Raw genomic sequence first — 13,759 nt, 5'->3', positions numbered from 1 at the left:
GCTGAGAAGTTAGTTTTTCATTAATTTAGTTTTATTTCAAATGTAGATATTTGCACTGGAAACAAGAGCAAAATTTCTTGGTAAGATTTTGCGGTTTTGCAGTGTTCAACATAAATAAGCAGTTTTGAATACAGCCTTTTTGAATTTGCTTTTTATGTTACAAATCAATCACAACCCCCCTTTTTTTTTAAACAGTATCAATAAGCCAACACTGCATTTGGGCCAATTTTGACATCCATGTCATCCTGTCACGTCAACATTTGATAACTGGCAAGATAAAATAAAATAAAATAAAAAAGTCAGCATTTTTGCAATTAGAAACGTAATTACCCACGTTTGATTGCATTTTTATTAATTTCCTTCTAATTGTCATGTGGCAGCGCAGCTCAGAGCGAGGGGACGGCTGCATAATCAAATTTTTAGGACGAGCGAGAGATATCCCGTGAGGGTGACAGTACACACCGTCTTTTGGGTGTGGAATTGATTTTTGCTTTACAGTGTGTGTGTGCGCTAAGGAGCTATGACACTTTTATGCATGCCTCTGTGCGCACGCTTTCTCTCAGATACGCCCTCCTATCAGTAGAGGGCCGGCTGTGATCTTTAATGGCGGCGTTAATATTTAATGGTAAGCGTGTTGTCAGCAGAGAGCAGCAGGCTGGGACTCGGGGCTTGTATAAAAAAGATGACAAGTTCCCCACGCCAGGTGGCTCAGTCGGCAGGGGAGAGGGAGAGGAAGGAACGAGAGGCGTCCGGATCCGTGAGCCACTCCTTGTTGATGGAGTCCGACGGCACAGGATTGATGCTGCGGAGCTCTTGATTGTGTGTGTTTCAAAAGCTTCTCGGAGCCTCTGGTCACAGTTGGGCCGCGTCAGATATGTGATAGGCAGATGTAGAAACTCCCCAAGCGAGGAAAATGAGCAAATTTAAACTAATCGTTAACGTGTGTTGACAGTCGGTGGGTGGCCATCAAAGTAGTCTGGGTGTTTCGTTTCAGTTTTAAATCAACAGGGCTTACTCATTCCGCATGCAGCATCCATTAGCTGCTCTGTTATTAAAAATGAACAAGCGTTGTCATTTAGTTCCATCAGTACCTATGGGATTGAAATGCAGGAACCTTTTCCAGTAGCCAGACCAAGTTTCTGAGCACTCCAGTTTACAGATTAAACCCCAAATGTTCATGGACAATGGGTCTAGTGAGCAGGTAGGACTTTGTTTCTACTGTAACCAAAGATGGAGTTTAGCATGGTTTTAACCATAACCACTGAAGCAATCTGAGATGACTTCTTTTCTGCTTTTACTGCTCTTGTGTTGTTGCAGTCACAGAAGCTAACTGGGTGTGAAGTGAGCATTTGCCAACAATGATAAGTATTCTGACAATCTCCGTTTTAAGAATCAGAACAAAATTCACATTGTGTAACCGAGGGCTGGACTTACTGAAGAGTCATTTTTTTGCCATATAAAATTACTTTGAACTCAGACTTAATCTAACTATCAGCTTAATTCAATATGAGCTGTTGTCTCTCCCATGCTGACTTTGTTTTTCAAAAGATATTAATTATTGTGCTCTATAATTTTTCTTTTTGCTTTAAAACATTAACACTAATGTCTAACACAGAGATTGCCTCTTTTCCTGACAAGAAAATGACCGATTACAGGGGGAAGGCGAGATCAATTGTTTCAATTTATTTATTTGTTAGAGTTCTATAAGAGAAATCAGGATTAGCCATAACTGGTATCGGTAGGTAAACCATTTATAAAATGAGTCACAAAACTACATTCATCCCATCTCTAGCAAAAATATATCATGTATTTTGCAGTACAACTGGTAGGAAAGTTCCTACTAAGTGTTTAGAAGGAAAATTACCGCTGAATGGGTTTTCATTTTCTAAAATGTTAGCCTTAATCCTCTATGGGAACGTCCCATAGAGTCTCCAAACATATACGTTTAGGACAGGTAAGACAATGACTCTTCTATAATACTCCACACAGCCCCACTTAAAACAAAAATTCAAGTAGCTTTTTAATTAGTGTATAATGTTTCCGAATTTGAAATCAATCACTTAAACACTTCATACATATAGAAAATAATAAACATAACCAAATTAAACTAGCTTCTCAGTAGTTCCCTTTCATTAAGCAATCAGCTGTTGGCAAGTGAATTAAATGTTTGGTTATATTGTAATTAGATTGTAGGAACATCTAAAAAGGGACATCTGGAGCAGACAGAACAAAGCAAAATGAAGGCTGAAGTGTTTAAATTGAAGCACTTCCGGATAAGAACCGGAGATTAAACAGAAACAGAAATCTCATTTCACTTCTGTCTTTTTTTTTAAAGAGAATTCACATTTTACCGTCCTAGAGATTTGATGTACATAATATATGTTCAGGGAGTAAGAGTTGAGCTTTTCTCAATGAGATTTTTCTACTTATTTCATCCATGCTGCTTCTGTCCATTCAGACGTACCGGACAGGAAGCTTACGTCTGACGAGGAGGAAGCCAAGCGGATCGCCGAGATGGGAAAGCCGGTGCTGGGGGAGCACCCGCGGCTGGAGGTCATCATCGAAGAGTCGTACGAGTTCAAGGTGAGGGAAGCCGCAGCTGATTTGTTTCTGTGAAGCTTGCTGTGTTTTCAGAGGAGCTTCTCGTTACCTGATACTGGACGGTGCTGCCACCGTGTGGTGAATCGGGTGCACTTCTCTCTGTGAAAGCAGCGTGATGGTGTTGAATTGGAGAAATAAAAGTGGTCTGTGTTGACATCTAGAGCACAGTGGACAAGCTGATCAAGAAGACCAACCTGGCTCTGGTGGTGGGAACAAACTCCTGGAGAGAGCAGTTCATGGAGGCCATTACTGTCAGTGCAGGTAACGCTTTCTGTTCTCGTCTGTCTGCTGGACTAAAATCTGCTCATCTGCTCGTGTGTGAGACTCGGGGTGTTCTCGTGAAAGAATAGGGTCTATATAATATAAACGCATCTTCTTTTTTTATGTTTAGGTATGAAATACAATGATATTTTGGGTCAGCTTTGTTCTCTAAAATAGTGGTTTTGTCATTCTCGTACAGTTCCATTGAAAAGTATTCACACCTCTTCAACTTTTTCACGTCCCGTTTTGTTACAACAAACTTTAATGTGTTTTATTGTGATCAGAAGAGGGTGTTATGGCTTCACTTGAAATTATTCTGACTCGCAGTGAATGTCACGACAGTATGCTAGCAAAGAAAAAAATTGACTCAAGTAAGAGTAAAAAGTAGCCATTAAAGAAATTACTAAAGAGTAAAAAAGTGTCTGGTTAAAAGGCTACTCAAATATCTGATTGGAACATATGATTTAATATTTAAAAATAATGCCAGACAAAAATGGAAAGTTAGATCCAATATTCTGGTATTTTAAGGACTAAAACTGAGAAATGTCTACAAATGAATAACACAATTATAAAATAACCGATTCAGGCGGAAGAAGCAATTCCAAATCATGAAAAAGAAACTATATGAAACTGATAATTAGTTAGCAAGAGATGTGTATATACTGTATTTTAGAACAGGGTCAAGTATGTCCAGTGCCAAATGGCAGGTAGAAAATAAAATTTGAAAAACAGAGCTTGTATTTAAGCAGCAGCTTAAGCTGTAGGTGTGTCTGTATTTCATGCATTTTGGGGTTTTATTTTCTTCATCCAGTGAAGCTAGTCACAGTTACTGAAGTGTACAGAAATTTTACTCAAGAGTAGCGATACTTTACTATAAAGTAACGCAAGCATAGCAAAAATAATCCAAAAAGTACATCCCCCCCAAATTGTTACTCAAGTAAATGTAACTGAGTGACTGTAACTACTTACTAACAAATCTCATTGAGAAAAATCTGCACAAAAGCAGAGCACAACTCCTATGCAAGGTTTGGGGGTTTTCTTACAAATAAGAAAGAAAAAAAAACTATGATGTTATTGCACATCATAACTATAATCGCTTTTCAGATGCAGTCGAATGCTTGTGTAATTTTTTTTTCTGCATAACTTTAAGCTAGTCATCCGAATACACGTGTCTGTACCCTTTATGAAAATACTCAGGTCACTGCTAACCCTACATCTTTTAAATCTTACAACAACAACAACAACAAAAGTAACATCCACAAGAGGCACAGCATGACTCGCATCCAGCATTAACTTCAACATAGCAGCAGCTGCAGCCGCCGTCCAGCGAGAGCCAGCGAAGGCCTTAAGTTTTGTGGTACTGAAATATTTAATCAAGAGCGCGTCTTTACTATTTGATGATCCGTCGTGGGCTGAAAAATGCATGCGGCTCACGCGGCCTGACAGCTAGAATCATGACAGTTGCAGGCCTCTTGCTTGTCTGCTTAATGTCCTGCAAGCTGCTGGAGCACAGAGGAGCTCTTCAGCGTGGAAGAGTCCTGCTCAGGTCGTCCGGTAGCCGGACCGTGGAGCCTTGCTCGTCTCGCAGAACACAACAACCTGCAGATTGTTAATCCAATCGAGTTTATTAATTTGATATCCTTTAGGGCTGAAACGATTCCTCGAGAGATTCGAGTACCTCGATTATTAAAATTCATAGAGGAAAATTTATCTGCCTCGAAGCTTCGTTGAATTATATTTTATTATTTAGCGCACCGTGTTCCGGCCGGGTCGTTACTTGCGTTGCGCGGAGCTCTGACTTCTGCCTGAATTGTTGACGAAAGCTTAGTGTAAGCAGCATAACGTCCAGTTTTCCAGTTCGGCCTGAGAGGATTTTATTGCTTGATGATAATGTCCGGGTCTTCGTCGTTTTTCGGGGGACCAATAAGGATCCTTAAAATGACTGGCGCGATGCATGGAGTACGGCAGCTTTTCTCGTCTCGGAGCTGCTGCCTGGTGGCGGTTCAGAGCGAACAGCGGGGAAGAGCGCTGCAGGTGTATTTATACAGGTGAGCGGATAAACTGACCACTGCAGGCGGCTGCACATGAGATGATTAACGTAAGTGTAGCTTTACGGGTGAACCGGAAAATGTATTTCATATCACCCATCCAAATGGGTGGCGGAGCTCATCGTGACATTACACACCTGGTAGATGTTTCTGTGTGTGACGAACAAAGGTGTTAAATCCCGTCGCTAACATGAACACAAAAGCTATAAATGTCTGGGCAAGGTGAGAGTTCATCTATTAAACTGACTGAAGATGAATACAGAAACCAAATGCTGGAGTACAGACATTTAACTTAAGTTATTTTTATCTCGTTACAACGAGAAAGTTTTCTCGTTGTAACGAGATACTGTTTCTGAATTTATTCCTGAACTCTGGCAGTTAAAAGCTTCCATAGATCTGGTTGTGAAGAGATCATTTAAGCCAGCCTTTTTAAAATATTTTCTGTCATTTCTAATTTCTTTTTAAGAAAAAATGTTTTTAAAAAATCGATTAAAATCGATAATTGGATTCAGTATGAAAAATATCTGTGATTTTATTTACAACTTACGCCTGATGCCTTCACAGAACATCTGGATTTACACTACAAACTATGCACATGTGGACTCGAGTAATTAATAAAGACAGATGGTTGCCCTGCATTTCAGAGTAAAGAGGGTGAATACAAATATGCATGTCAAACATAAACGAGAAGTCTAAGTAAAATGCATCGACGTTGTGGTTGTAATGTGACAAATATGACCGAGCAGGAGTTTAACCTAAACTTTAAAGACTTACGCAAGTTAGTAAAAGTAACACTCATTTAAATAAGTAGTAATAAAAAAGAAACAACTAAAGTGCTCAATCTTTTTTTTTTGCCGCTGTCAGCAAACTTCACCTCATTTCTTAATTGCCATGCAGAGCAGCTTGTCCTTTGAGGCCTCTGGCACTGACGAGTAGTTATCACACATTTGGAGTCAGATTTGCATAATAATAACCTCCGGCTGAAGTCAAAGAGACATTTCCTGCTGGGAAATAAGTGAACATGCCATTTTAAGTGATTGTTGTTCTCCCTCTTTCCTTCTCTCCGTCACCCCCTTTACTTCCTCCGTTTTCTCAAAATCCTCTCCTCTGCTCTCTTTCTCAAAACTTTCTGCTTCGTGGGATTCCATTCTCATCTCCCTACATCTCTGCCTGCACTCTTTTCAATGCTATCAATCCGTCCTTCGTCCCCCTCCCCCCTCCCCGCTCAACCCCGCTTCCACCCAGGAGATGAGGACGAGGAGGACACGGGCGAAGAGCGCCTTCCGTCCTGCTTCGACTACGTCATGCACTTCCTCACCGTCTTCTGGAAGGTTCTGTTCGCGTGCGTCCCCCCCACGGACTATCTGAACGGCTGGGCGTGCTTCGTCGTGTCCATCGTCATCATCGGCCTGCTCACGGCCGTCATCGGCGACCTGGCCTCCCACTTTGGCTGCACCATCGGCCTCAAGGACTCGGTCACGGCGGTGGTGTTTGTCGCTCTTGGCACGTCCGTCCCAGGTGAGTCCGGGAATAGCAGGGGAGCAGCGGGAGGGTGCCTTTGATAAGGACGCATCATTTTCAATACTTCACCGGGTCTGATTTATAAACCTGTCCTCGGGTTTATAAAGCCATGCTGTTCATAGGTAGATTTTTTTTCTATCCTTTTCTCACTTCCTCAAAACTGATATTTGACCTCGACAGGAAGATATTTTTTTTCCTAAACCAATGCATCAGGTGTTTTCTTTGATTAAAAGGTCCTTCAGTCAGCCTTAATATGAAGAAGGAATAGACCAAATAATTTTTTTTAAACTTCAGTTGACCTGGTGAAATGGTAAGGAGAGAAATTAGACGTCATATCCCCGCAATAGCCACTAGATGTGTCAATGTATTCGTGTTTTCCTTTGAATTCAGAGTTTTGCACAGGGAATGACGTCGACGTCAGATGCTAGTTTTAAAATATTTTTAAAGCATGTGTTTTGTTTCGCCAACAAATTTACAAGTACGAATTAAGTTGATTTATAAATTTGAAAAGTTTATTTCTGTAAAGTTTGTTATGGTTTACAGCTAGTTAAAGAAGAAAAATTCTTAGGAAATAAGATTGAAGAAAAACAAACTAAGAGTCATCCAACTGAATTTGCTTTTGCGTTACATGGCCTCCACACTCGATCAGGATTCTCATTCATGAATTACTGCATCTGAGCTTTGTGGCACAGAGGCGATCGGCATGCATCCGTGTTTCCAACTAAATGTCATGCAAATTTGTAGCAAACCTTTGAAATGTCAAAACAAAAGAATAGGAAAACGCAAATTTAGCACGTTTGGAGCAAATCGAGCAGGCTACGCAAAGCAAAATTTGTCAGATGTTGACGTTGTGCATAGATGTAATAAACACGATGGAGCAGTTGCAAGCAAGCATGGAGCACACATCTCAGAAAAACGTGGGAGAGTTGTCCACTCTGAGCTGGAGGTTTGGACTTTGAAATGTTTCATGCCTCTGGTAAGGCACAGACCCACCAGTGGATAGAGAGCATCGCTACGCCAGAACTGGTTCGGCGAGCGCTGAGAAAGCTTTTGGCTTGCGGAAAAGCCAAAAACCTTCTCGGGCGAGTCTAAACACTTGTTTTGTGAAACTGAGGAAGGCATTTTGAATTTTGCTATTACCATCAAGCTTTCCTAATGCAATACTTCAAAATGCACATAAACGTGGCTAGTGGCTCTCCTGATGCCTTGAGGAGCCGGTTCCATATTAATGCTGACTCATGCATCTCAAATGTTTTTGCTGAAGCAGAACTGAGTCCAAGAAAATCCTTCTGTAGGGAAACTGGACTAAAATCGTGTAAATCAGAAGGAGAAAAGAAGAAAAATTCAAGTAAATTCACTCAAAAGAGGTTTGCTGCCTTATGTGATGCCACCAGAGACAAGGCTTGTTCTTGGGAGGGTAGCATGTAACGTGATTTAGAAAACATTTAAAACACCAACTAAATTAAAGTATAAAAAAAAGCTGACCATGACATACTGTGATAAATTACACCTAAAATGAATTTGATTAATTTTACAGAAAAGTCTGGCTGGTAGCTTTAATTCACATACTGACGAGGTGTTGGGACATTAATATCAAACTTTTCTATCTAATCTTTTCTGGGTGTACTTGCCCTTTTGTGGAAATATGAAAAAAATAAAAACCACTAAGAGCTAAGCCTACAGCAGGGGTGGGCAATCCTGGTCCTCGAGGGCCGGTGTCCTGCAACTCTTGCAAGTCTCCCTGGTCCAACACACTTGAATCCAGCAGCTGAATCACCTCCCAAGTGCAGTCAGGTTCTCCAGAGTCCTGCTAATGACCTCATTATTTGACTCAGGTGTGTTGAAGTGGAGATGCATCTAAAAGTTGCAGGAGTCCGGCCCTCGAGGCCTGGAGTTGCCCACCCCTGGCCTACAGTAATGTGGCGTTTAGGCCACAGTGAAGGAGATTAATTCAGCTAATGTCTACAGAAATAAAACATTATTTCTTTAGATTCCCTTTCAATGACTTTGTCAGTGCTGCCCTGTGGCTTGTAGTTCTTTGGTGAACCTTTTTGATAGTCTGAGCTTTAAAAAGTTATCAAGTTAAAATCTCTGGAGACTCTCAGGCTTCTTGTTGGACAGTAAATGAGTTCACTGTGAGGTGTCTTGCATAATTTTCCTCCTGCTGCAATTTACTATGCTCTTTTACTTTGGGAAAAGCCATTCTTTCCCAAGCCCTTCCAATCAGACAGCATTCTGAGCTCTGATTGGAACAACGCTCCCTTGATCTCCACCGACCGAAGAATGCTTACCGCATTTTTGTCCTCGAGGCGCATTCAATCAGTTTTCATCAACGCTCACCACATCCTCACCGCCAACGAAAGCCTAAATTACTCGCTCATCTGTTTATTCAGATCTTGATTGGTCAATTTGAAACTCTTCTGAGCCACTATTTCAGGGGAAACGACCACATGGTCACTGATTGTACCTCCTGATTACGGCAGAAGCTTTGCGTCATCAATCTATTTGAGTCTCTTTTACCAATGGAGTCTCTAGCAATCAGATTTTTCAGGTTCTGCTTGTTTCTATGGAGCTCTGATAACGCCAGGCAATACGTTTACACCACACAGTTTTCAGCAGAGATGTATATATTTACCTCGTACTGAGTGGAGGTGTTTAAACTTTTATACACAGTTTTTTCTTCTGGATCAGAGCTACACAGTCTTACGTTAGCTAAACAGATCAATATCCAATGTGTACTGTATCTGACATAGACTAAAGATTTTATTTTAGCAGAAAAGGCTTTGGACTAAACTATTACTCGTGTTAGCCACTCTAGCACCAAGTACAGTGTATCAGGCCTCGGCACACTCAAACATTTGCCAACAAACCACAGGAATCATCCACTGATTTCAAAAGTAACCTACAAAACGATGAATGCCCGACTTACCCAGCCTTGCAGAACAATAGGCATCAGTGATCTTTGTCCACAGCTATATTGATGTAGAGGGTCTGCCTTTTTCCTCATCGATCGAAAGCATTTTGCTGTGACGTGCACAATGTTGGAGGCGTCGCGTGGCTCAAACACCTTGATCTCATCCTAAACAGATGACATGAACTTCTTAGTTCCTCTGTCCATTGTAGTAGCTGATATATTGTCAAAATCCGGTAGAAATGATGCACTAATCAAGTCAGATATACACTGCAGAGAAACAGTCAAAGTGGAAGACGCCACATTTACATAGAAACAACGCGCCAGGCTTTGTTTGTGAGACTTGCTGCCACGTGAGATTTTCTAGGTCGGTTGTGGGCGGAGCTTGGTAAGGTCCATATAGGCCTCCAGCGTAAAAATAAAATAAAAAATCATATCAACAGCTTCCCTAAACAAGGCTGACTTTAACACAGAATGTCTTCTTTCTGCAGATACCTTCGCCAGTAAGGTAGCCGCCGTCCAGGACACCTACGCAGACGCTTCCATAGGGAACGTGACCGGCAGCAACGCCGTTAACGTCTTCCTGGGCATCGGCATGGCCTGGTCCGTGGCCGCCATTTACTGGCACATGAAAGGGAAGCCGTTTGTGGTGGAGGCCGGCTCGCTGGCCTTCTCCGTCACCCTCTTCACCATCTTCGCCTTCCTGGCCGTGTCGGTGCTGCTCTACCGGCGCCGAGCCCACATCGGAGGGGAACTGGGCGGCCCGCGAGGACACAGACTGGCCACGTCGGCCATCTTTTTCAGCCTCTGGTTTCTCTACATCCTCTTCTCCAGTCTAGAAGCCTACTGTCATATAGAAGGCTTCTGAGCAGGTTGAGACTCCCGACGAAGAAAAGCAAAGAGTGGAAATTGGGTCAATCTTAATGCTAGGAACGGTTTTTTTTCTAAGATATGTCGTCTGCTCTCTCCCTCTCCACCTTTCCCTAAAGAAACCTCGGAGGCACACATTCTGCCCTCTAGTGCCAAAAGGCCCGTACTGCAGCTTGGGTTTTATCTGGGTTTTATTTCCCAGCATGCCCCCAAAGGATTGCCAAGGAGGTCCTGCATTCTGCTGTTAACCTGGAGAGAACAGAGTTAATCAGAGGTTTATATTTTTCTCAAAATGGGACAAAAAAAGACTTTTTAAAGTAAACATATTTTGGGGATAAAAATGCAAAAACGAATGCAACAAAAATAAACAAGAGACCCAGTCACACAGAGGAATTAAAGAACTATTTTCTGATTTGAAAAAAAATAAATAAATAATAATGACATTACAGTTGGAAAGGAAAATACGATGCGACGCGATGTGGAGTGAAAGAGGGGTGGATTGATAGTATTTATTTTATTTGCGTCCTTTCCTAAAAGGAGCTCTGTCAGGAATCCCGCAATCAGGAAGAGGAACAAGAAACGACAACGACGGCTCACACCGCCGGACGACTCACGACTCAAGCAGGAGAACATGGGGGTGGGAGGAATGCGAACACGGTCAAACTGCCCTGAACATTACTTCCTTACGCTAAATGTATCTATATATATTATATTTCCATATTTTCTGTATATTTTCAATATTTGTTTAAATGTGATCCTCTTCTGCTCCGACAGAGGATCGCCGCGGCGCAGCGGGAGGAGGCCGGGGGTGAGGGAGGGCAGGGTCAAACTATATATCCGAGGATGTCTTCACCTTTCTAAGAGTTATGTATCTTGCCTATAGGTAAACGAGTACGACATTGTACTTTTGTTTAATTACCGATATCTTGGTCTCACTTGACTTTTCACCGTTTTTTGCGATCGGAAGTCCGAAGAAAAGAAATAGAAAAACGGCTAAATTTGTTGCTGCAGAAATAAATTCAGAGGTATTTTTGTACTCTTCCTTCCATGCACTTTGCTGTATAGTTCTACTTCTGGAGACTTCTTCTTCTTCTTCTTCTTCTTGTACATGTGCAAAAGGCTAATGGTCAAAGTGGTCACGATGAGCTGACCGTCACGACGAACTGACGGGCCTGTGGAGGGAGAGGTGTTTGCTGCAGCTACCCCACAAAAATCAGACTCTTGGTTTGGTCAGAGATTCCCCGTTCTCTGCATGAGGATGCATTAATTAATATACATCTAGTATCTGTGTCCAATTACTGACACTCGTGATTTGTGCATCACTTTGTCTTGAGTCTCTAGGCTGGTTTTCAAACTCAGAACGTATTCATTATCACTTTGTTTTGTTCTACACTGTAAAAACACAACATCTTACCATGTATTTTTGGTGTACTTATAGTGCAAATATCTGAGTAGACTTGAAATAAGACTAAACCAAGTTATAAGTGACTTTCCAGCAGGAAACAGGAGCTTGTTTGATGTAAATAATTCCTTAATATTTATTTATTTTTAAAAAAAACAGTAGTTCCACTGGGAGATTATTTCACTCATAACAAGACCTCTTCCCATATTAATGAAATAACTTTTTCATTAATATTAAGAAATTATTGATTAAAACAATCTCCAATGTCTTAAAGAAAAGTTACTCGTCAGTTAAACAAGACCAAAAATATTTGGTAAGGTTTTGCGTTTTTGCAGTGTAGCTAGAGTCAGAAGTGTCACTATTGGACACAGATGATCTGCTCTTTCTCTAAGGAGGTAAGTGGACCCAACCAGTGAGCTCTTATGATACCGGTCCTAACGTACAGATCTGGAAAACTTTTTAATCCTGCAGTTTTCAAACAAGCAAGTCAGCTTGTGCGGTGTAACAACGTGCAGTTTTGACGCGCTCCTGCACCTCACACATAATCCGCTGTCCTGGAATCTTTAGAAAGAAACCTTTAGAAGTATGACATGGAAAAACCTCTGGCAAAAAAACAAACCAAATGGAATCATTAGAGAATCTTGCCCTGGTTTCTCAATCGGATTGCGGGCTGGATTTTTTTTCCCCCTGCGAGGAACGATGGAAAGCATCCCCACAGGATGATTGCTGAATATGAATAATCCTTAATCTTTTGTAAAAGACACCTCACAAAAATTCGCTGACTGAAAACCTAAGTTTATGCAATTGTTTTTTTTCTCAGTTTCGTTAAAATGTCTTGCATTTTTCGATAACTTGAAGCATAAATCTTTTCGCGTTCTTAAGAGAGCTCTAAATGTATTTGTAGGAAGGAATAACATGAACATGCTGCAACAATCTGTAAGATTTATTTCTAAACATTTATTCATTTTCACAATTACAATATTGATGTTAAAAATAGTGGAATGTCACATTTTCAGCTCAATAAGAAAAAAGAAATGTCGGCTTAAAACAAACGGAAAAAAGTCACAGTCATCTCAAAATTACCTATGAAATACAAATAATATCATTAATCAATCAGGCTCTGAGCACAGATCTGTAATTTTTATACAGGGCAGGGTAAAATAAATACTATTTTAATTAAACTCTACCTGCCTCAACAAAGGTTTCCTTATAACTTCTCCAAATAGGCATTTTAAAGGTGACTAAACCTTATTAGTACGCAACAAATCTCTCTTCCAAACACAAGATTAGACTAGTGTTGCTATTTGTTCTAGAAATACATCTGCATCTTAACTCGAGTCGAGCAAATCTCAATCTCGTTGTAATCTGTTGATGACAATGACAAATAAATCTTATCTTATCTTAGAAATACAGAATAACCAGTGAATCCCAATTTCTATACAGTTTAAGTTATTAGTTTTAGAAATCCTGAGGTCTTCAACTGGTAAATTAAAAAGCATTGTGTCATATTGGTATTAATTTTATCTTTAAGTAAAACAACTGGATAGACGTCATCAAAACTTGTGATTTCTGTTCTGACTTTTTTTTTTGCCAGATGTTGTAGAAGCCCTACGCATGTTTACGGCTGCAAAAATAAAATATTTCTCATGGAAAAATATTTGACTGAGACTGAGTGGGAATATTCTCAACACAAGCATCCTGTCGTTTCACCAAAAGCGCCAAATAATCCAGAATATTGAGTTATTTAAACTGTCTCCGGAGATTACTGCTTACTACGGCTTTATGCAATGAACGTATCTCGTTGTTTTTCCAAAATATACAAATCCTGATTTTCACAAAAAAAAAACCCTCCAGAATATCTTCTCTGTTGTGATCTCTGACCGAAACGCTTCGTATCAGGTCAGCGTCCAGGGCTGCTGGTGTCGGTGCTGCAGGTAGCTCTGGTTTCAGATCCAAAAGTCGACATAAATCCACGTTATGTACAGAATCTTCAGTGTGTCTCCACAGAAACACACACACACACACACACCCCAGGGGTCACTATAACGTCACATTTCACCCACAGACTGTCAAATATTTTTTTCATTTGTTATAAATTTGCTATCAGGAAGCGTGTCATATCAACATTCTGTGACTATCTCTCAT

General features: G+C 40.8%; 1 protein-coding gene across 4 annotated transcripts in view; it reads left to right on the top strand.

Annotated features, from left to right (window-relative positions):
* The window catches only part of slc8a3 (solute carrier family 8 member 3), a 117,880-nt gene extending 106,126 nt beyond the window's left edge, over window positions 1–11,754 (top strand). For all 4 annotated transcript variants that reach the window (XM_028000431.1, XM_028000430.1, XM_028000433.1 and 1 more), the window contains 4 exons: window positions 2,459–2,583; window positions 2,763–2,862; window positions 6,159–6,428; window positions 9,834–11,754. In XM_028000431.1, coding sequence (XP_027856232.1) covers window positions 2,459–2,583; window positions 2,763–2,862; window positions 6,159–6,428; window positions 9,834–10,210 — 872 coding nt within the window. In that variant the 3' untranslated portion in view covers window positions 10,211–11,754. The remainder of the gene's footprint in view (window positions 1–2,458; window positions 2,584–2,762; window positions 2,863–6,158; window positions 6,429–9,833) is intronic.
* Window positions 11,755–13,759: the final 2,005 nt, after the last annotated feature.

This window comes from Xiphophorus couchianus, chromosome 19, assembly GCF_001444195.1.
Source record: "Xiphophorus couchianus chromosome 19, X_couchianus-1.0, whole genome shotgun sequence".
Classification (NCBI taxonomy): domain Eukaryota; kingdom Metazoa; phylum Chordata; class Actinopteri; order Cyprinodontiformes; family Poeciliidae; genus Xiphophorus; species Xiphophorus couchianus.
Note: the sequence above shows the minus strand (reverse complement) of the source record. Positions and strands in the feature narration are given on the sequence as shown.